A 22059-nucleotide genomic window follows, 5' to 3' on the forward strand; every position below is an offset into this window, starting at 1 on the left:
AGTCCACCAAGGGCATCAATCATATTAGCCCAGGGATCTGCAAAATTGGCTCTTAAGACTGGTGGACTTCAACTCCCAGAATTCTGAGAGTTGAAGTCCACCAAGGGCATCAATCATATTAGCCCAGGGATCTGCAAAATTGGCTCTTAAGACTGGTGGACTTCAACTCCCAGAATTCTGAGAATTGAAGTCCACCAGTCTTAAAACAGCCACCTTTGCAGACCTCTGTGTTAGCCCAAAGCCTGGCGCTGGGCGGGCCTTGCTCCCCCATTGGTGGAGCCCCAAGAAGCGAGGAGGGAGAAAAAGAGACGGAGGCAAGGAGCTTCTCTCCCCCCCCCCCGCAAAAATCTTATCAGGGAGCCGGCAGGCGGTAGCAAATTAGCTGATCACATGGCGTGATCGGCTAATTTGCTACTGCCCGCCCGGCTCCCCAGTTAGATTTTTGCTGGGAGAAGGCGGGGGGGAAGCTCCTTAGCCTCCGTTTCTTTTTCTGCCTCCTCGCTTCTCGTCCCCGCCAGGCGGATCTGATCGGAACGCCCGTGTGCAAGAGGCGAGCCCTTACTTTTATTATTACTTTTATATTTACTCCGTCTCCTCCTGCTCCGGTCCTCCTGGTTTTTTTTTTTTTTTAATCTTTCGAATTTTTCAATTTTTCCCACGGCACACCAGGCAACATCTCGCGGCACACTAGTGTGCCGCAGAACAGTGGTTGAAAAACACTGCTATACAGTTCCACGCTGGAATTCACTGAGCTCCTGAGAGCGACCCATTCATTCACAAATGTTTGCAAAAACAGTCTGCATGCCTAGGTACTTGATTTTATACACCTGTGGCCATGGAAGTGATTGGAACACCTGATTCTGATTATTTGGATGGGTGAGGGAATACTTTTGGCAATATAGTGAATGTTACATTCTTTTTTAAGAAGTTTTTTTAATTTTTCTACAAGCACATTGTTGTGTAAACAGTGTGGAACCAGAGTTACATGATAGTACAAGTAAAACAATACCCTTCATATTCAACACAATTAAAGTAGCATATTTTGTTGAATTATAATCTTTCCTTAATTATTCAATAGTTCAATATATTGATTTTTTTTGCCAATCTCCATATTCTTGATATCACTCCTTTTACTACAAGCAAACCTAAGATCTAAACCCGATAAGTTTTATTTTAAAAAAATCAAGACACAAATATAAGGTGTTTTTACAGTCAAAATAGTAGGTAAAAAGGGCATTTCCCCCCAAAAAGATGCTGAAATCTCCTTCACTGTATGTCTACAAGTATTTGTTTGTTTGTTTTATTTCTATAACCATCCATCCGAGTAGATGACTCTGGGAGGCCCTCAATCCAAGTAGGGATGCAATTGCCATTTGTCAGTTGTATTTTAATTAAAATTCCTACATGGAGCTGAATTAATATTGAACTTGGTCTATGTGGATCCTTACATCAACACAAATCACTAAGATTATTCCATTTACCAAACCTTGTCGATGTATTCCTTTTTCCAGTTAAGAAATAACGGGATTCAATAGAGGAGAGCGCTCAATAATAGAGGAAAACTTTCAACCTGTCTAGAAGGGAATGATGAAAATAGTTGAATGTATAACATTTTCCCATGTTAACGGTGCATTATCTACATCTCCAGTTTTCATGCTGCAATGGAATGCAAGTAGTGGCTGTGGATGTTCTCTACTCATTAAACCTCTTTGTCCAACATATCCAAAGGTGGTATTCAGCCAATTCTCTGCAATTTGGATGAAGCGGTAGTGGCGGCTGTGGGAGGCTCTGCCCACCCCCATCCCCACCCCAATGTAATGCATGAGCACTGCACATGCGCAGATGCGATGTATGCGCTCACATTTGCGAACCAGTAAGGAAGGTAAGTGAATCCCACTGCTGAACATATCAATATGTTGCCTGCTGCCCCTGGATATTTTGGACATGAATTCAGTACTGACTTGAAGATCAGGTAGAACTGTCACCTACATGAATGGGAACCAGAGGTGGGAAAGAAATAACCAAATAGAATTTGTTTCACAGCTGGGTGGACCAAAACAACTCATATATGTTCTATTTTCCCAGAAGATTGTAAGAAAGGGCACCTCTTCTTTAATTTCTTCATTGCATTGCTCATGTCTCGGTTCCTCAGGGTGTATATCATTGGGTTGACAGAAGGTACGATTAAGGTGTAAAAGACAGATGCCACCTTGTCCGTATGAGACCTGGAGAAAGGCACTAAATAGACAAAGATGCAGGGCACAAAGCTGATGAAGACCACAATGAGGTGGGAGCTGCAGGTGGCCAGGGCTTTGCCTCCACTCTCTCTGAAATGGCCTCGAAGGCTGCTGACAATGACACTGTAGGAAGCAAGCAAGGCAAGGAAGCAAACAAGGGAAAGAAGGCCACTATTGGCCACAACCAACAGCTCAGTGATGTAAGTGTCTACACAAGCCAGCTTGATCACCTGTGGGAGGTCACAGTGAAAGTTGTCCAGAGTGTTTGGCCCACAGAATGGGAGCTGGAGAAGCAAAAACATCTGGGTGGTGGTGTGAATGAGGCCTCCAACCCAACAGGAGGCAAGAAGTCTGATGCAACGTGGACGGTTCATACTGGCCATGTAGGTCAAAGGGTGGCAGATGGCCATGTAACGATCATAAGCCATGAGGGTTACAAGGAGCATCTCAGAGCCCCCAATTAAGTGGATAAAGAAGATCTGGATCATACAACCCATGAAGCTGATGGTCCTGTTGCAGCTCACTAAATCTGTTAAAAGCTTGGGTGTAGCCAGTGAGCCCAAAGTGATGTCAAAGACAGACAGGTTGGCCAAGAAGAAGTACATGGGTGACTGAGAGAGGTGGGGTTCTCCATGCACTGTCATTACAATGAGAAGGTTGCCCATCAGGCATATTGTATAAGCAGCCAAGGCTAACACAAAGAGAAGAAGCTGGATTGGCCGAGAATTGGAATGACCCAAGAAGATAAACTCTGTGACAGTAGAATCATTGAGGGCCGCAAGTAGACCTAGAAGAAGAGAAATTGACATTGTTGTGAATTTGGGGACTCATCAATAGAAACTAGAAATGAAATGCTTCTTTACAAGTTCCATTCTTGAGACCATGAGTTCTCTCCCTCTCCTAGGCATAAAAGCCAGTTGGGTGACTTTTGGTCCCTCTTCCTCATCCCAACCTAATTCTTAGAGTTGGAATAAATAGAAAGTGAGAGTTTAAGTAAGGTACCATCTTGAGTTTAACCAAAAATAAAGGTGGGATAAACATGCAATGAATGTATAAATAAATGTTAGAAATATTTTGAGCTATCAAAAAAAAGGTAATTTATAAAGGAGATGACCAATGATATTTAAAAACAAAATATTTCATTTTGGTTCTTGTAGATATTAAATAAACTCCATGCCCATGGTGATTGTCAGATTAGAAACTAAGTGGATAGGGTTGTTCATAGGGTTGTTGTGAAATAAATAGAAAGCAGGAGCATTAAGTAATGCACCATCTTGAGTTTACCAAAAATAAAGATGAGATAAGCATGCAATGAATGTATAAATAAATGTTAGAAATATTTTGAAATCTAAGAATAAAATGTTATTTATAAAGAAGATGACAAATGAGAGAGGGGGAGAGAGAAGATAAAGATGACAGGTAGATAGATTATTAGATATTAGATAATAGGTAGGTAGGTAGGTAGGTAGGTAGGTAGGTAGGTGGGTGGATAGATAGATAGATAGATAGATAGATAGATAGATAGATAGATAGATAGATAGATAGATAGATAGATAGATATAGATGATAGATAGATAGATAGATAGATAGATAGATAGATAGATAGGTAGGTAGGTAGGTAGGTAGGTAGGTAGGTAGGTAGGTAGGTAGGTAGGTAGATAGATAGATAGATAGATAGATAGATAGATAGATAGATAGATAGATAGATAGATAGATAGATGGTAGATAGATGGTAGATGAGAGAGAGAGAATTAGACAATAGATAGATAGAGAGAGAGAGACAGACAGACAGACAGACAGATGGTAGATAGATAGTAGATGGATGAGAGATGATAGAGGGGGAGAGATAATTAGATATTAGTTAGATAGATTTAGATGATAGATAATGGATAAAATAGATGAACAGATAGACAGATAGATAATGACAGAGGTAGAACATTATAGAATTGCGTAAATGATGTTATTGTCAAGTCTCTGCCCTTAACACTATCCCTTATTCAGCAATACAAACTTTGCTGCTGCACTGTGTTTCTATTCACTTAACCAAGAGTAATCCTCACTGGTTTATGAGATTTAACTGCTGAATATCATGCACATGTTTGTTCTGTCAATTACATTAGAAGGTCTATCCTTCCTGTAGATATATTACATTATTTCCTGAACAAAACTGTGAAGTCTCAGCTCTGTGTATGGATAAATAGGAGCGAACATTCTGCCTGATCACTGAAATCTCTGAAAACATGCACTCTGGCTCTTCTGCTGAAGTGCTATAGCTATGGCCTTGAAAAGCAGGGCAACAATTTTAATCTTTATATGATAAATGAAACAAGAATTGGAGTAGGATTTCTTTTCCTCCCTAAACCCAACGACATCTTCCTTTTGTTTCATTACAAGAAGTAAAGAGTATTATATTTTACATAGAGTTTTAGCAGCCTACAAATGTATTCAGCTTATCCTTGAGGGTGGTTTAAGGGCAAGATTTTGGCATTCCAACAAACAATAGGATAAACATTATCTCAAGACCAGATTCTAAACAGAATCTAACTGCATCAGGGTCTGAAACATTCCCCCAGCCCATTTTTCCAGCCAATATCTCCAAATTAGAGACTTATTTGTTATTTAGAAATATCAAGAATGCATTATACTTCTTGCTCTCAAGTACTAGATTTGCTTTGGTGAAGTGTATGATACCTTGATTGTTGGTCAACATCAGTATTTCTCCAGAAGATTATTCCGATTTCTTGAACTGTTGACGTATTAAAATGATACTGTAAAACATTAGAAAAGGTGTCACCATGATGTAAAAAAAGATGGAGACTCTAGAAAGAGTGCAGAGAAGAGCAACAAAGATGATTAGGGGACTACTAAAACATGAAGAACAGTTTCAGGAACTGGGTATGTCTAGTTTAGTGAAAAGAAGGACTAGGAGAGATATGATAGCATTGTTCCAATATCTCAGGGGCTGCCACAAAGAAGAGGGAGTCAAACTATTCTCCAAAGCAACTGAGGGTAGGACAAGAAGCAATGGGTGGAAACTAATCAAGGAGAGAAGCAACTTAGAACTAAGGAGAAATTGCTTAACAGTTAGAACAATTAATCAGTAGAACAACTTGCCTCCAGAAGTTGTGAATGCTCCAACACTGGAAGTTTTTAAGAAGAGGTTGGATAACCATTTGTCTGAAGTGGTGTAGGGTTTCCTGCCTAAACAGGGAATTAGAGTAAAAGACCTCCAAGGTCCCTTCCAACTCAGTTATTCTAAGATAAGTATTTTAATTAAAGAGAACATAAATACATATAGATCTCTCTATGATGACATGCAAACTATGGGAAGAAAGCAAGTGAAGAATAGTATCTAATGTAAAACCTCACTCCTTGTATCACTTTAAAGTAGAGGTGGAACAAACTTGGATCTAGATCTCCTCATAGCAAAGGTGATGTTTAGTAGTGCTATCATAACATACTATCTATTTTAATGATATGTAGATCAGCAGATATTTCTCAGGCCTCATTGTTTGACCTAACAACAAAATATCATAACTGAAACTATTAATACAAAGAAGAATGGGGATAGGAAGAAAGAACCAAGAATGGATGTCTCCACTCAGTTCTTGAACTGAAAGTAAATTCTTGATCTGATCACAAACAGTTTAGCAACCACTTGAATGGATGCTTGGTAGAAATACTCCGGAGTAAATCCTAGACCTGAAATCTTTTCACTCCTATCTAGAGGACAATGAAGGGACAAAAGCGAAGGAGAGAGAAAATATGAAGTACAATGTATAAAAGTCAGAAAGGAACACAGATCAAAATCTGGATAGCTACAAATTCTGCCTCGGTGATTTTTGGGTCTGTGATCATCTGAACTATCTCACAAGTTCTATTACAAAGCTAAAAAGGATTAAGAACCATGTATCTCATCATCTATGGAGATTCTCAGTCATCCAGCTCCAAACAGATCTCTAAAGCCGTTTTTTAGTGTAAAAAAAAAAAAAGCACAAATTCTTCTTCAGAGAAAAGGAACAAGTTAATTGGTCACCCTTCTTTTGAGCTTGCAATATTGATCATAGTTCTTGCATTAACAAAGATAGTAATTTACTCTTTATCAAAGCCTTTGGGATACCAGCTCTTCATTGTATCTTAAGGGAGTAAGTGACAAGTCATGCCCCTAGTTAGAAACAGTTGCCAAAATAAATAATTGACCTTGGAGATGAGTCTAAAAGACAACTAGGTAACCTCTTGGGCTATAATCTTTAAAGTACTTACTTTTGACAACAATAGGAGTGATGGGAAAATATGTCCATTTCTTGTTTTACAGTTGTTCCAGACTAACTTGGCGGTCATCCCATTTCCACAATCATTGTGCCCATTTTTGTTTGGCCCTGTCTTTGGGGAGTTGTGGGAACAAGTGTTGATACTTTTCACCAGTTTGGTGTAGAGGTTAAAGACACTAGAGACAATGAATGAATTGTAGGCCTGCCTTAGACACAAAACCCACTGAGTGACTTTGGGCCAATCACTCTTTCTCATCCCTAGGAAAATGAAATGACAAAGCACTTCTGAGAAAATTGCAAGGACATGTATCTGAAGGTACCAGAAATCAGAGTGACCTTGAAGAACCACAAGACTTTTTTTTTTTAGGGGGAGACACCTTTGAGAGTCCGTTTTGAACTCCTGATCACTTCTTGGACTAGTCCCTGCAATTGTCTTGGCAAGATTTTTCAGAAGTGGTTTGCTACTTCTAGGCATACTTGGATGATCTCAAGAAGTTAATGAATGTTAAACCAGTTTTATAGCCAGATAGCAGACTATTATAAATTCCCAGTCTAGAAATCCCAGAATGAAGGCTAGATTGTGAATTTTTAAAAAAAAAATTGCAAAAAGAAGTAATGGTACATTTATTTATTTTATTATTTATTTATTTCGTCAATCATGTATTAGACAACATATACGTATATGTATAAACATGATTTTGGATACTTGAAATAGATACGAATAAAAAGAAACATTAGGACAGGGATGGTAGGCACGTTGGTGCACTTATGCATGCCCCTTACGTACATTACAATACAATACAATAGCAGAGTTGGAAGGGACCTTGGAGGTCTTCTAGTCCAACCCCCTGCCTAGGCAGGAAACCCTATACCGTTTCAGACAAATGGCTATCCAACATCTTCTTAAAGACTTCCAGTGTTGGGGAATTCACAACTTCTGGAGGCAACTTCTGTTCCACTGATTAATTGTTCTAACTGTCTTAGGAATGTGGTGAGGTCAACAGTGGACAGTCTAAGGTTAAAGTTGTGGGGGTTTGGGGAAGAAACCACAGAGTCAGGTAGTACATTCCAGGCATTCACCACTCTGTTACTGAAGTCATATTTTCTGCAGTCGAGTATTATATTACCAGAGAAGAAGCTACACAAGATTAGGTTAATAACTCTTAATGCCTTTTTGCCAATGTTATTACAGTGGGCTCTGGCACTTAGATCATTAGATATGAGTATTCCAAGGTCCTTGACAGAGTGAAGGTCATCTACAAGCTTGTGTCCACCCAGCTTGTATTTTGTGTTCTGATTTCTTCTATGCTGTTGACAACAAAACTCATCCCTGAAAAAACTGTGAGGAGGAGTCAGGTTCAAACCAAGGGAACTTCCATTTTACTTCTTCCCACCAGACTTTTATTGTAAGAATGTCCTTAGAACATTGAAAACAATGTGGTTTAAATATGAAATTGGCCATTGGTAATTTATCTTGTGAGACGTTGCTCACCAAGGCACATATGTTGACAAATAAGGAACAACCTTCCCAGACATGATTTTATATATTCAGATGAATATTGAGAGAATCCATGAAAGATGCTAAAGAAAAGGGAAAGTGGTTTAGACCAGAAAAAAAAAGCTTCCTCATTGGCTTGTTGGTTTATTCGTGTCAGATGCATCACAATTAAAATAAGGCACATGATGTTACACAGAATTTAAAATATAAAATACAAGATTAAAATACGTACAAGTTAAACAGGTCTTGCCCAGACTTAGCAACATTAATTGTGTTCCGTCACACTGCTATGAGGTCCTCAAATGTGCACTGATCGTGACACAAAGGGCAGGTACACATATGTGTTGTTGTCTGAATGTCACCAAAATTGCAAAAGGGCAGAAGCCACCAGATAGCCCTATTTATTTAGAATGGCTCTGAATCTTCCTGTACCCATGTGCAGTGAGGTTCTCTTTTCTCATTGATGGCTCCACGTGTGTTATATGCTAACCTAGATGCACCACTGGCTCCCACCTTCTTTGCATTTAGGATAGCACCTTAAAAGTTTCAGAACTTGATGATGACAATGAAGATGGTTTATATTTTTCTTGCATTATTTCAATATTTGGGATGTTCTGTTTTTCATTTATGCTTGTATGCACTACCCTTTGCAATAAGAAGGGGAATCTTTATATTATTCTTAACATGTCAGAACTTCAATATTTAGTGTTCCTCACCACTGATGACAGTGGTTGTAATTAAAGGTAAAGGTTCCCCTCGCACATATGTGCTAGTCATTCCCAACTCAGTTCCAAAACTGAAGAGTCAGCACTGTCCGAATACGTCTTCATGGTCATGTGGTTGGCATGATTAAATGCCAAAGCACATGGAACGCTGTTACCTTCCCACCAAAGGTGGTTCCTATTTTTCTACTTGCATTTTTACGGGCTTTCGACTGCTGCTAGGTTGGCAGAAGCTAGGACAAGTAACGGGAGCTCACTCTGTTACGCGGCGCTAGGGATTCAAACCGCCAAACTGCTTACTTTTCTGATCGACAAGCTCAGTGTCTTAGTCACTGAGTCACCGCATCCTCAATGCAGTGGTTGTAATTACCGGGAGTTAAAACAGCAGACCCATAAAAACACCTGCACACAGATATAGCTAATCACAAGTCTAGTGGAAATTAATTATAATTAGCATTTATTTATTGAACTCATGTCATGGAACTGGCATTAATTCAAATGGTATTTGATACATGAGCCATGATTCCATACATTTTCTTTTTCTTAGAATATCCTTTTAATTGAAGTGATGACAGCAATAGAAACAGCAACAGCACTTAGACTTATATGCTGCTTCATAGTGCTTTACAGCCCCCACTAAATTGTTTACAGAGTCAGCATGTTGCCCTTAACAATCTGGATCCTTATTTTACTGACCTCAGAAGGATGGAAGGCTGAGGATCGAACTCCTGGAGTGAGCAGTGAGTTAACCTGTACAGTACAGTACTTCATTCTAACCACTCTGCCACCATAGCTCTTCCAACAGTCTTGATTTGCAAAGATGATACATAACGTATGAAACAAAAATGTTACGCAGACTACATGTTTTGACTTTTCAAAATATATTGGGACATCAATACTGGAGACTAAAACATATGGAGAACGGTTGCAGGAACTGAGTATGTTTAGCTTAAGAGAAAGAAGGACTAGGGGAGACATGATAGCAGTGTTCCAATATCTCAGGGGTTGCTACAAAGAAGAGGGAGTCAAACTATTCTCCAAGGCACCTGAGGGTAGAACAAGAAGCAATAGGTGGAAACTAATCAAGGAGAGAAGCAACTTAGAACTGAGGAGAAACTTCCTGACAGTTAGAACAATTAATCAGTGGAACAGCTTGCCTCCAGAAGTTGTGAATGCCCCAACACTGGAAGTCTTTTAGAAGATGTTGGATAGCCATCTTTCTGAAATGGTATAGGGTTTCCTGCCTAGGCAGGGGGTTGGACTAGAAGACCTCCAAGGTCCCTTCCAACTCTACTATTGTATTGTATTGTATCACTGCAATAGTTAAGATGTTAAACATAGAAACTCCATCTTTAATTATGGAAAATCATCTATCTAGGACAGTGTTGGTGAACCTTTTCAGCATCGAATGCTGAAATGGGAGCAAGCGCATGCACGCACATGTGTGTGTGTGTGTGCCAGAAGCCAGAAGAGGCCCAGTGTGTATGCAAGCACTGGGAAGATGTTCATACACACTGGCTAGCTGGTCTCCACATGCACATGCATGCCAGAAACTGGAACACCAGATGGCCAGTGTGCATGCATGTGCCAGAAACTGGGAAATCATTTTCCTGACATGCGCATGCATACCGGGCAGCTGCTCTTCCAGTTTTCGGTGCTCCTGCATGTGTGAAGACTAGTTGATCGGTGTGCTGGAACTCGGAAGAGTAATGGGCGATGGCTTATGTGCCTGGAGAGATGGCTCTGCATGCCACTTTTGACACTTGTGCCACAGGGTCTCCATCATGGCCCTCTACTATTCTGCACAAATGGCTATGCAATCTTCTCTTAAAACTTCCAGTGCTGAAATACCCACAAGCTCTGAAGGCCAATGTTCCACTAACTGATTGTTCTAACTGTCAGGAAATTTCTCCTTATTTCTAGAGAAGAGTAGTAATATTGGCAAAGATTAATTTCATTGTAGACAAATGGTTCCCCCATTTAACTCATGCTGGAAAAAAATAATTGGTCTTGGCCAATTTTCCTTTTCAAATCAAATTATTCTCATACTAAATCACCTCAAGGCAGGAAGCGTAGAAATTAGAGTGGAGCGACTTATTTAGATTCTATCTTCAGAACCAACCATTAGCCAAGTAATACATCATTTCTTTGCAAGCAACTGCTCAAGAAAAATATTGGGTTTTCGTTGATTTTTGTGTGAGTCAATGTTGATGAGAAATAGGGAGAGAATTATATACATATATACAGAGAAGAGCAACAAAGATGATTAGGGGACTGGAGACTAAAACATATGAAGAACGGTTGCAGGAACTGGGTATGTTTACCTTAAGAGAAAGAAGGACTAGGGGAGACATGATAGCAGTGTTCCAATATCTCAGAGGTTGCCACAAAGAAGAGGGAGTCAAACTATTCTCCAAGGCACCTGAGGGTAGAACAAGAAGCAATGGGTGGAAACTAATCAAGGAGAGAAGCAACTTAGAACTGAGGAGAAATTTCCTGACAGTGAGAACAATTAATCAGTGAACAGCTTGCCTCCAGAAGTTGTGAATGCCCCAACATTGGGAAGTCTTTAAGAAGATGTTGGATAGCTATTTGTCTAAAACGGTATAGGGTTTCCTGCCTAGGCAGGGGGTTGGACTAGAAGACCTCCAAGGTCCCTTCCAACTCTACTATTGTATTGTATTGTATTGTATTGTACATTCAGGGCTGCAGCATATACATAAAGGTATACACTCTTTCTACTGACATACATTGGTACCTTCCATTTCCATTCTGATTGAACAGTCTGTATATACAACGAAGATACTGCAATAGAACTTGGACTGGACAAATGTGCCATAGTCACCATCAAACAGGAAAATAAACTACCAGCGGGAGAGATTAACATCATCTATATTGTGATAGTTGTCATAATCAACCCTGATATTTCTGCCAATAATTTATGTAGTGCCTCCTTCACTTGGTCATTCCTCAGACAGTAGATCAAGGGGTTGAGAAAAGGTATAATGGCAGCATAGAAGAGTGTTATTGTCTTATTAATCTTTAAATAACTTTCTCCAACTGGAATGACATACATTGCTCCTACCGTGCTATAGAAAATTGTCACCACCAAAAGATGCATAGATATAGTGTTGAAGCCCTTCCGACAATGCCCTTTACTGGAGGAGTTCATCAAAGTGTAAATCACAATGCTGTAGGATAGCATAACAAATAATACATTGCTTAAAAACAGAATGTGCACAATAATTTGGCAAATCAAAGGAGCATTTCCAAGCGGAGGACAAGCCACAGATAGCAGCGGAACGAGGTCACACAAAAAATGGTCAATAATGTTGGGTCCACAGAAGGATAACTTGGAGATCAAAACAACAGGCGTGATGTATCCCAGGAAACCAAGGATCCAACAAGCGGTTACCAGAATGTAACAGGAATGTGGGGACATGATGGTCTGGTAGTGTAACGGGTGGCAGATGGCTAAGTATCGATCTAAAGCCATGGCTGAAAGGAAAAAGAATTCAGTGGTGCCAAGAGAGAACAAGAGATAGAACTGGAGGAAGCAAGCATGGAAAGATATAACCTGGTTTTGGGTCGCAAGGTCAAAAAGCATGCAGGGAATGGTGGTGGTTACGTAGCACATCTCCAGCCAGGAAAAGTTTCTCAGAAGGATGTACATGGGAACCTGGCCCAGATGGTTATCACGACAGACCAGGGTTATAATGGTGCTGTTTTCAACCAGTGTTAGAACATAAAGAGTAATCAAGAAAACAAGCAGCAAGAAGCTTTTTTGCTGATCCATTCCAAATCCCAGCAAAATGAATCCCCGGGCCGCAGTCCCATTCGCCAACTCCATCTGGAATCATATAAGTTCACAAAGCACAAGATAGCTATTCTATATATCAAAAATCTGACAGAGTATTATGCCTTGTATTAATGACGTCTGAAATAATAAATTAGATAATCAAGACTTTCAATGTTCATTGAATAACATACTTTGGTCCTTGATGTATGTAAAGGATACTGGAAAGTATCACTACATGAATTTAGCCATCATTGGAAAATATAATCTCTCTAAATCTCACATTGCAGTGTTCAAATGGAAGAAAAGCATGTTGGAGAAAAGTCTGCACAAAACTGCTTATTGTTGGGGAAAATGTATCAAAAGATGTAGGAGAATTATTGGTGAACAGCATGAATTTTAGATAAAATATTCAAAGAAAAATGCAGATAGAAGCATGTACCTATTAGTATAAACATTTTAAAAATTCTAGGAGAGATGTGAAAAAAGTAAGAAAAATATAATTAAGCCAACTTGCTAAACTTTAGATATAGCTTATATTATAATAAGTTGCAGCTTTTGGGATGATATAACCTTCAACCTTTTTAATGTTACTTGTCTACAATCATAAATGCACTTTTCTAGCTATTAGTCCCACTGAATTTATTCAGGATTATTTATATCTGTTCTGGAAAAAAACCTGCAGAAAAAATTTCACATGGTTTATTTATTTCAGTAGCATGAAATATAGTTTAATATCTTTCCTGCCTTCTTTCCTTCCTTCCACATGTTAATATCACAAATTGTAGCAAGGTATTGACTTCCTGTTAGATGCAATAAATTGGAATTCTATGTCAAGCTCTCCCATCTCTTGATCTTTGATGAAATATAATAAAATTACTTTGGATAAACTTTAAAGATTCAAGAGGAACTGTCATTTCTCTTTGCTTCCTGCCCAGCTGTTCTCAAAAATATACTTTCTATTTTCATACCTTAGCTGAGTAAAAAGATTGGTCTCTATAGCAGAAAGCTGATCAGAAAAATGGGTTGCTGTACAGCATGGGTGCTTGTCCAGAAGACTAATGGAGGAATATTGTGAGATTAAGAGTAGAAAGAGTCACCATCATTATGTAATTAGTAAGAGCTCAAAAGTTGTACAAAGATTCTCACAACTGAGTTCTATCATTATCTGGCAATGTAACTGGGGAATATGCTTTTCAGGAACAAGGCAAGTTTGTAGTGAAATAGCGTATCATGGGAGGGAAAATTCTACTTATACCAAATTTCCACAAACATATTTTTTTTAAAAAAATACATAAGAAAGTTGTACTTTTCCCCAATAAAAGAAATCCACTTTATTAATTCCGGGTGTTGAACAATAATGAGAACTACAATATAATACAATGTACAGTGCAAAAAAAAATCCATGCAAAGTGTCAACATCAGGCAATAGTTTTCCCTAGTATATTAACATTCAACATCTATGACAAAGTAATAGTTTTCTTGTCATTGTAGTAATTATGGACATTGCTTCCTTGGCATTCTTCATCCATTGGTGGTATGGTATTCACTATATTCTCTTTTTTTCTTGGCTAATGGAGAACATAGGGGACGCGGTGGCTCAGTGGCTAAAGTCGCTGAGCTTGTCGATCAGAAAGGTCAGCAGTTTGGCGGTTCGAATCCCTAGCGCTGCATAATGGAGTGAGCTCCTGTTACTTGTCCCAGCTTCTGCCAACCTATCAGTTCGAAAGCATGTAAAAATGCAAGTAGAAAAATAGGGACCATCTTTGGTGGGAAGGTAACAGCGTTCCGTGCACCTTTGGCATTTAGTCATGTTGGCCACATGACCACGGAGATGTCTTCGGACTGCGCTGGCTCTTTGGCTTTGAAACAGAGATGAGCACTGCCCCCTAGAGTCAGGAACAACTAGCTCATATGTTCAAGGGGAACATTTACCTTTAATAAAGAACATACTTAATCTAACTAATCAATGGTAATTCTTTTATCTAATGCAATTTTTATTCTTAGTACAAATATCAACTCCCCCTTAGATCCTCAAATGAATTTCCGATCAGGATGTACAGTGTACTATGCATAGACATATTAAAATGAACAAGAAAAACCCTTTTGACTATACAGGTATTCCTTGACTTACAACTGGTTACTTGGCAAATGTTCAAAAGTAAGACCTCTCTAGGACTACTTATGAGCAGGATTCAAAGTTCTGATGGCTACCTTCCCTATAGCTATGTGATTGCATTTTGTGCACTTGGCAACTGGGGTCAGCCAGGAGTAGGATTTGGGGGTTCTCCAAACTGCATAGAATCTTAGCTAGAGATTTGCCCGAACCCCTGCAAATCCTCAGCAGCCCATCCCTGATGTAGATGTTTCCATTTAATTCATGCTATAAAATAGGTTTGGTCTAGACTCTCTTTGTCTTCTAAAATAAAATATTGGACTATTTCAAAATGAGTTGCATATTAGAGTGGAATAATTTATTCAGAGTCAATCTTTAGAGCCACCCATTAGCTAAGTAGTAAGTCAACTCTTTGGAAGTAACTGGTCAAGACAAATCTAGGATTTTGCATTGTTTTTTCTGTGAGGCAGACTTGAAGAGAAATAGGGAAGGAAATTGTATGAATTCAGGGCTACGTATGCAGAAAAATAAATATAATTTGGATTTTGTACCACCATGTACAAAACTCTTTTTTACATTGTGATAGTTGTCATAATCAACCTTGATATTTCTGCCAATAATTTATGCAGTGCCTCCTTCACTCGATCATTCCTCAGACAGTAGATAAAGGGATTGAGAAAAGGTATAATGGCAGCATAGAAGAGTGTTATTGTCTTATTAATCTTTAAATAACTTTCTCCAACTGGAATGACATACATTGCTCCTACCGTGCTATAGAAAAGTGTCACCACCAAAAGATGCATAGATATAGTGTTGAAGCCCTTCCTACAATTCCCTTTACTGGAGGATTTCATCAAAGTGTAAATCACAATGCCATAGGATAGCATAACAAATAATACATTGCTTAAAAACAGAATGTGCACAATAATTTGGCAAATCAAAGGAGCATTTCCAAGCGGAGGACAAGCCACAGATAGCAACGGAACAAGGTCACACAAAAAATGGTCAATAATGTTGGGTCCACAGAAGGATGACTTGGAGATCAAAACAACAGGTGTGATGTATCCCAGGAAACCAAGGATCCAACAAGCGGTTACCAGAATGTAACAGGAATGTGGGGACATGATGGTCTGGTAGTGTAATGGGTGGCAAATGGCTAAGTATCGATCTAAAGCCATGGCTGAAAGGAAGAAGAATTCAGTGGTGCCAAGAGAGAACAAGAGATAAAACTGGAGGAAGCAAGCATGGAAAGAGATAACCTGGTTTTGGGTCGCAAGGTCAAAAAGCATGCGGGGAATCGTGATGGTCACGTAGCACATCTCCAGCCAGGAGAAGTTTCTCAGAAGGATGTACATGGGAACCTGGCCCAGATGGTTATCATGACAGACCAGGGTTATAATGGTGCTGTTTTCAACCAGTGTTAGAACATAAAGGGTAATCAAGAAAACAAGCAGCAAGAAGCTTTTTTGCTGATCCATTCCAAATCCCAGCAAAATGAATCCCTGGGCCACAGTCCCATTTGCCAACTCCATCTGGAATTATAAAATAAAATCACTATTGTATAAAAAATGTATATGTGTTGTTCAGTTGCTATGTTGTGGGTCATTTCTTTACAACAGCATGGACAGCAGCACAGTAGGTCTCCTGTTCACTACTGTCTCCTAAGTCTCCCAAACTCACTCCCACTGTGTGATGATGCTATCTACCCATCTCATCCTCTGCCATCCCCTTCTCCTTTGCTTTCTTCCTTTCCCAATATCAAAGTCTTCTCCAGTGAGTCCTCTCTTCTCATTTGGTGGCCAAAACATTTGAGCTTCAAAAGGTTCATATAGTCACCCATATTACAACTGCACCTTGGACCGTGATGTAATCATTTTGTATATCATAAACTAAACTGAATTTTGTTCCTCATACCAATGACTATTAAAATAATGAGGTTAGATGTTCATTGAACAATACAACAATATTATGGTGCTTGATAGCTGCAGAACAAGATACACTATTCTTTCTTTCTTTCTTTCTTTCTTTCTTTCTTTCTTTCTTTCTTTCTTTCTTTTTTACTAATATTTGATAACCTTCATTCTTTTTTGCATGTTCAATTAATTACTATAACAAACTAGGTAGCTATGGTGTGTGTGATGCCTTGTGTTAATAAAATAAATGGGAAAGCTATGAAAATCTGTTTATCTCTTGATTTATGATGGGAATGTGCCAAAATTACACTGGATAGACTTTGAAGTTTTAAGTGGAAGTATCATCCCCTACAGTTCATTTTTGTATTCTTCCTACCCGACAGTTCTCAAAAATAGAATTTCAAGTTTCATACCTTAGCAGAGTAAAAATATTGGTCCCTATAATGGTAAGCTCATCAGAAAAGTTGGTTGCTGTATATTATTGGTACATGTCTAGAAGACCGATGCAGAATAAATCATGCTGTGAGATTGATAGTAGAAAGGCTCACTATGTATGTATAATTGAATATTGTAGAAAGATTCTCCCAGTTGACCGTTATCATTATCTGGAAATGGAACTTGGGAATATACAAGGCCAATTTGCAATTAAATAACATATCTTGGGAGAAAGAATTCTACCTATACCAACATTTCCTCAAAAATACCTTCCGAAGAAAATATCTAAGAAAGTTTTAAGAACAGAATTGGAAGGGGCCTTGGAGGTCTTCTAGTGCTGGGGTCTCCAACCCATGGTCTGTGGACTGGCACTGGTCTGTAGTATGCCAGAAACCAGGCCATGCAAACAAGCGAAGCCCTATCCACGAGAGGTAGGCAATGCATGAAGCCACACTCCCTCCAGTCCATGGAAAAAGCTCTCTCTATGGAACTGGTCTGTGGTCCCAACCAAAACGTTGAGGGCCATTGTTCTACTCTTTGCTCAAGCAGGAGACGCTCTATCAATGATTGCGAACTGAGTGCCGAAAGGGGAGTGCACCCATCTGGGCTGCAACCAGAAAGAGGAGCTTACCCAGGGGGATGCACGTGGCAAAAAATAAAATTTCAATTTCTGGTGTGAACATGTGCGCCTGCCAGCAAGTCTTCCAGTTACTGCAGCACATGCACATGCATCGATCAGCTGGCCAGTGTGCATGCTCTCGCTGGAAAATGAAAGACCAGCTCTTCCAGGTTTCGGCACTGCTGCATGCACCAAGATGATCATTGCATTCACATGCATGCCAGAAACGAAGAAGAGGAACAGGCAATGCCATGCATGACAGGCGACATGGCTTCGCTTGCCACTTCAGGCATTCATAGGTTCACCAACACATGCCTATATTATTCCAGACAAGTGGCTGTCCAGTCTATTGTTAAGAACCCCCAGTGTTGGGGCATTCACAACTTCTTCTTTTTTTTTTTGTAATAATTTTTTATTGTTTTTGTCTTTTTATCACATATTACAATCTTTATATCAACAGTTTGTACAATGTTACATCGTCGTATCTATGTATGTTTTCCTCTCTTTACCATATATTACAATCCTTATGTCATCTTATCTATACATTTTTATGATATTTTACATATTTACCTACTTTTACATACAGTTCTATGTTTATTTATGTATATTGTTTTTGGCTTAATTGTTTTTCTTATTATCCAAACATTCATACAACTTATTCCAAATTTCGTAGTATTCCGATTCTTCTTTGTCCTTTAATTTTAGAGTTAATTTATCCATCTCTGCGCAATCCAAGGTTTTTTTTATCACTAATTCGTCTGGCAGTGTATTATTTTGCTTCCAGCATTGGGCAAAGGCAATTCTAGCTATAGTTAATATATGTGTTAGTAGATATTTAATTTTTTTTGTGTAGTTCCCTTTAATTATTCCTAGTAAGAAGGTTTCGGGTTTATACTTTATTTGTTCCCCCGTAATTTCTTGTGCCCACTTCCAGATTCTTTTCCAATATTTTTGCGATTCCGGGCAGGTCCACCACATGTGGTAGTAGGTCCCTTGTTCTTTTTTGCATTTCCAACATATCGGTTTCAGTGTTGGGTACATTTTTGCCAATCTTGTTGGTGGTAGGTGCCAACGATAAAACGTTTTATATATATTTTCTTTCAGTGTTGCTGATCTCGTTAATTTATAATTTATATTCCAATTTTTTTCCCAACCCGCTAGATCTATATTATAACCAAAATTTTTGGCCCATGCTATCATACATCCTTTAACTATTTCTTCTTCTAAGTTTATTTCTAACAAATATTTATACATTTTCGTTATAAATTTGTTTTCTGGGCCAATTAAGATTTTGTCTATTTGTTGCAGTTCCATATATATTCCATATTCTTTTATATCTTTTTTATATCTTGATTGTAATTGGAGGTATGGCCACCAATCTATATTGATATTGTTCTCTTTTAGTTCTTGGTTCGTTTTCAGATTCCCCTGGTTATCTAAAATTTCACTGTACCTAACCATTTTTGATAGATCTAGCGTTTTGGGGTGTGTCATGGCTTCCATGGTGGAAAGCCATGCCGGTATTTTCATATAGTGTTTTGCTTTAATTTTGTTCCAGACCTGAATCAATGCTTCTCTAATGTAATGTCTATGGAAATATTTTTGCTTCTTTTTACTCTCTTCCCATAAGAAAAAGTGCCATCCTGTTTGCAGGTCATGGCCTTCTATTGCTAATATTCTTTTGTTTTTTAAATTTATCCAATCTTTAATCCAAATTAGTGCTGCTGCATTGTAGTAGAGTTCCCAGTCAGGTAGCCCCATACCACCTCTGCTTCTATCGTCCTGTAAGGGGCATTCACAACTTCTGAAGGCAAGCCGTTCCATGGTTGATGGTACTCACTGTCAGGAAATTTCTCCTTAATTCTAAGTTGCTTCTCACCTTGATTAGTTCCACCCATTGCTTCTTGTTCTGCCCTCAGGTGCTTTGGAGAATGGTTTGGCTCCCATTTCTTTGTGGCAACCCCTCAGATATCAGAAGACTGCTATCATGTCTCCCCTTCTTTTCATTAAACTAGACATACCCAGTTCTTTGTACATTTTAGCTTCCAGTCCCCCAGTCATCTTTTTTTTTCTTTCCCCCAGAAAAAAAAGAAATCTACTTTATTAACTATTCTTCACTCTCCACTATGTATTCAGGCGAATATAACGAGATTGTCATTTCTTTCAATATTATTCTGCAGAATACAGTTTGATTGTTCATCCATGAACTCTGTTCATAAGAAATTTTTATTAGAAATCACACTGGAAACTATTTGCAAATTTTCCAGTAAAAGATTGCAAAAGGAATGTAGCAAATATCCCGAGATTCAAGAGATTTATCACCCATCATTTTCTGTAGTGATTACTTAATGGGTTTAATGGAAATGGGATTTTATGAACTAGAAATGCAAAGTAAAAGTATAAGCAGTCCAGAACTGATCAGTAAAGGCTTTCTCTATAATTCATGAGACCTGGTGCTATATAATGAACTATATCAGGCAAAAAAAAAAAAAAACCACCAACAGACAATTGATTTGCAATGAATATAACTGCATCCTACATCTAAACGTATGATCTTGCACACTTTCTTTATCATTATAGTAGTTATGGGCATTGTTTCATGTGTTTATCCTCTCTTTTTTTCATGGTTTAGAGAGAAGACCAATAGAAATGATTTTTTCTATTCCAGGGTTGAACTATGAGATTCTTTGCATTCTCTGAGCTTGATTGTCTGCTGGCAGATATTTCACTGCCCAACTAGGATTAGGATTAGTGATAAAATTAGAAGAGAGTAGGATTTGCCAAGGGACGTGGTGGCTTAGTGGCTAAGATGCTGAGCTTGTCGATCAGAAAGGTCGGCAGTTCAGCAGTTCGAATCCCTAGTGCCGTGTAACGGAGTGAGCTCCTGTTATTTGTCCAAGCTTCTGCCAATCTAGCAGTTCAAAAGCACATAAAAATGCAAGTAGAAAAATAGGAACCATTTTGGTGGAAAACTAACAGTGCTCTGTGAGCCTTCAGTGTTTCATCATGCTGGACACATCACCAAGGAGACGTTTTTGGGCACTGCTGGTTCTTTGGTGTAGAAACAGATATGAGCGCCACCCCTAGAGCCTGAAATGACTATCAAGCATGTGCGGGGAAACCTTTACTTTTACCTTTTAGGGTTTGCCAATTAAAAAGAATTTGGATTTTCTCCAGTCAGGTTTTTCTACTGTGATCTTTTTCAGCAGAAATCTTATCCTATTCTTCTGATCAGCTTGCCCAGTGCCTCTTTCACTTTGTCATTCCTCAGACAGTAAATCAAGGGATTGAGAAATGGTGTGACAGCAGCATAAAATATTGTGATCACCTTACTAATGTTTGGGTGGCTTTCACCATGTGGAATTACATACATTGCTCCTACAGTACCGTAGAAAAGTGTCACCACTAGGAGATGCATGGAGATGGTAGAGAAGCCCTTCCTGCACCGGCTTTTGCTGAAGGATTTCATCAAAGTGTTGATCACGTTACCATAGGAGAATAACAAAAAGAAGACATTGACCGAAAACAGAGTTTGCATGCTAATTTGCAGGAGGAGTGGAGCTTTCCCAAGAGGAGGACAAGCTAAGGAAAGAATTGGCCCAGGATCACAGACAAAGTGGTCAATGCTGTTATCTCCACAAAAAGACAATTTGGAAATCAAAACAACTGAGGGAAGATATCCCAGAAAGCCCACCAACCAACATCCAGTTACCAGTCTATAGCAGAAGTTTGGGGACACAATAGTGGGGTAGTGCAAGGGGTGGCAGATCGCTAAGTAGCGATCTAAAGCCATGGCTGAGAGGAAGAAAAATTCAGTGTTGCCAAGTGAGAAGAAGGTATAAAATTGGAAGAAGCAGGCATGGAAGGAGATGACTTGGTTTTGGGTTGCCAGATTGTAAAGCAAGAGGGGAATACTGGTAGTCACATAGCAAATCTCAAGCCAAGAAAAATTGCTTAGCAGAATATACATGGGGACTTGACTTAAATGATTATCTATAAGGACCACAGTGATGATTGTGCTATTTTCAACCAAAGTGAGCACGTAAAGGACAATCAAGAAAGCAAACAGCAGGAATTGTTTCTTCTGATCCATTCCAAATCCCAGCAAAATGAATTCCTGGACTGCTGTTCCATTGGTCAACTCCATCTGTAATTGTATATAAGAATCACTATCATATAAAGCTATGTTATTGTTATCATCTCAGATGCCTATTGCATTAGCTTGAAAGAAAAACATATTCATGAATATATATGTTCATTTAGCAATCAGTTGCTATTTTTCTACAAATTGCCAGAAATGTTAAAGTTCTACCATATTTTTCCTAATGACCAGCAAAAAAGATGGATTGTTCCAATATTTATCTGCATCATGTAGATGTATGATGCTTCGGGCGGAAAAAAGATTGCTCGGAAGTTTAATTATAATATTTGAAAAGCACTGTTTTTTTCAGA

The 22059-nt window shown here is 38.8% G+C and overlaps 3 protein-coding genes across 3 annotated transcripts; all 3 read right to left on the bottom strand.

The window, feature by feature from the left end:
* Positions 1–2062: 2062 nt before the first annotated feature.
* Positions 2063–3046, bottom strand: LOC309401309 (olfactory receptor 4Q3-like; the record flags this gene model as incomplete). The annotated part of the gene is made up of 1 exon (XM_081970377.1): positions 2063–3046. One exon carries the CDS (start codon positions 3044–3046, stop codon positions 2063–2065), a length of 984 nt encoding a protein of 327 aa, XP_081826503.1.
* An 8572-nt stretch (positions 3047–11618) lies between these two features.
* Positions 11619–12578, bottom strand: LOC309401310 (olfactory receptor 11G2-like; the record flags this gene model as incomplete). Its single annotated transcript, XM_081970378.1, has 1 exon — positions 11619–12578. One exon carries the CDS (start codon positions 12576–12578, stop codon positions 11619–11621), a length of 960 nt encoding a protein of 319 aa, XP_081826504.1.
* Positions 12579–15212: 2634 nt separating this feature from the next.
* Positions 15213–21754, bottom strand: LOC309401311 (olfactory receptor 11H6-like; the record flags this gene model as incomplete). Its single annotated transcript, XM_081970379.1, has 2 exons — positions 15213–15950; positions 21533–21754. 2 exons carry the CDS (start codon positions 21752–21754, stop codon positions 15213–15215), a joined length of 960 nt encoding a protein of 319 aa, XP_081826505.1.
* Positions 21755–22059: the final 305 nt, after the last annotated feature.

The sequence above is a fragment of the Natrix helvetica genome, assembly GCF_964273705.1.
Source record: "Natrix helvetica genome assembly, chromosome: Z".
In the NCBI taxonomy this organism is placed as follows: domain Eukaryota; kingdom Metazoa; phylum Chordata; class Lepidosauria; order Squamata; family Natricidae; genus Natrix; species Natrix helvetica.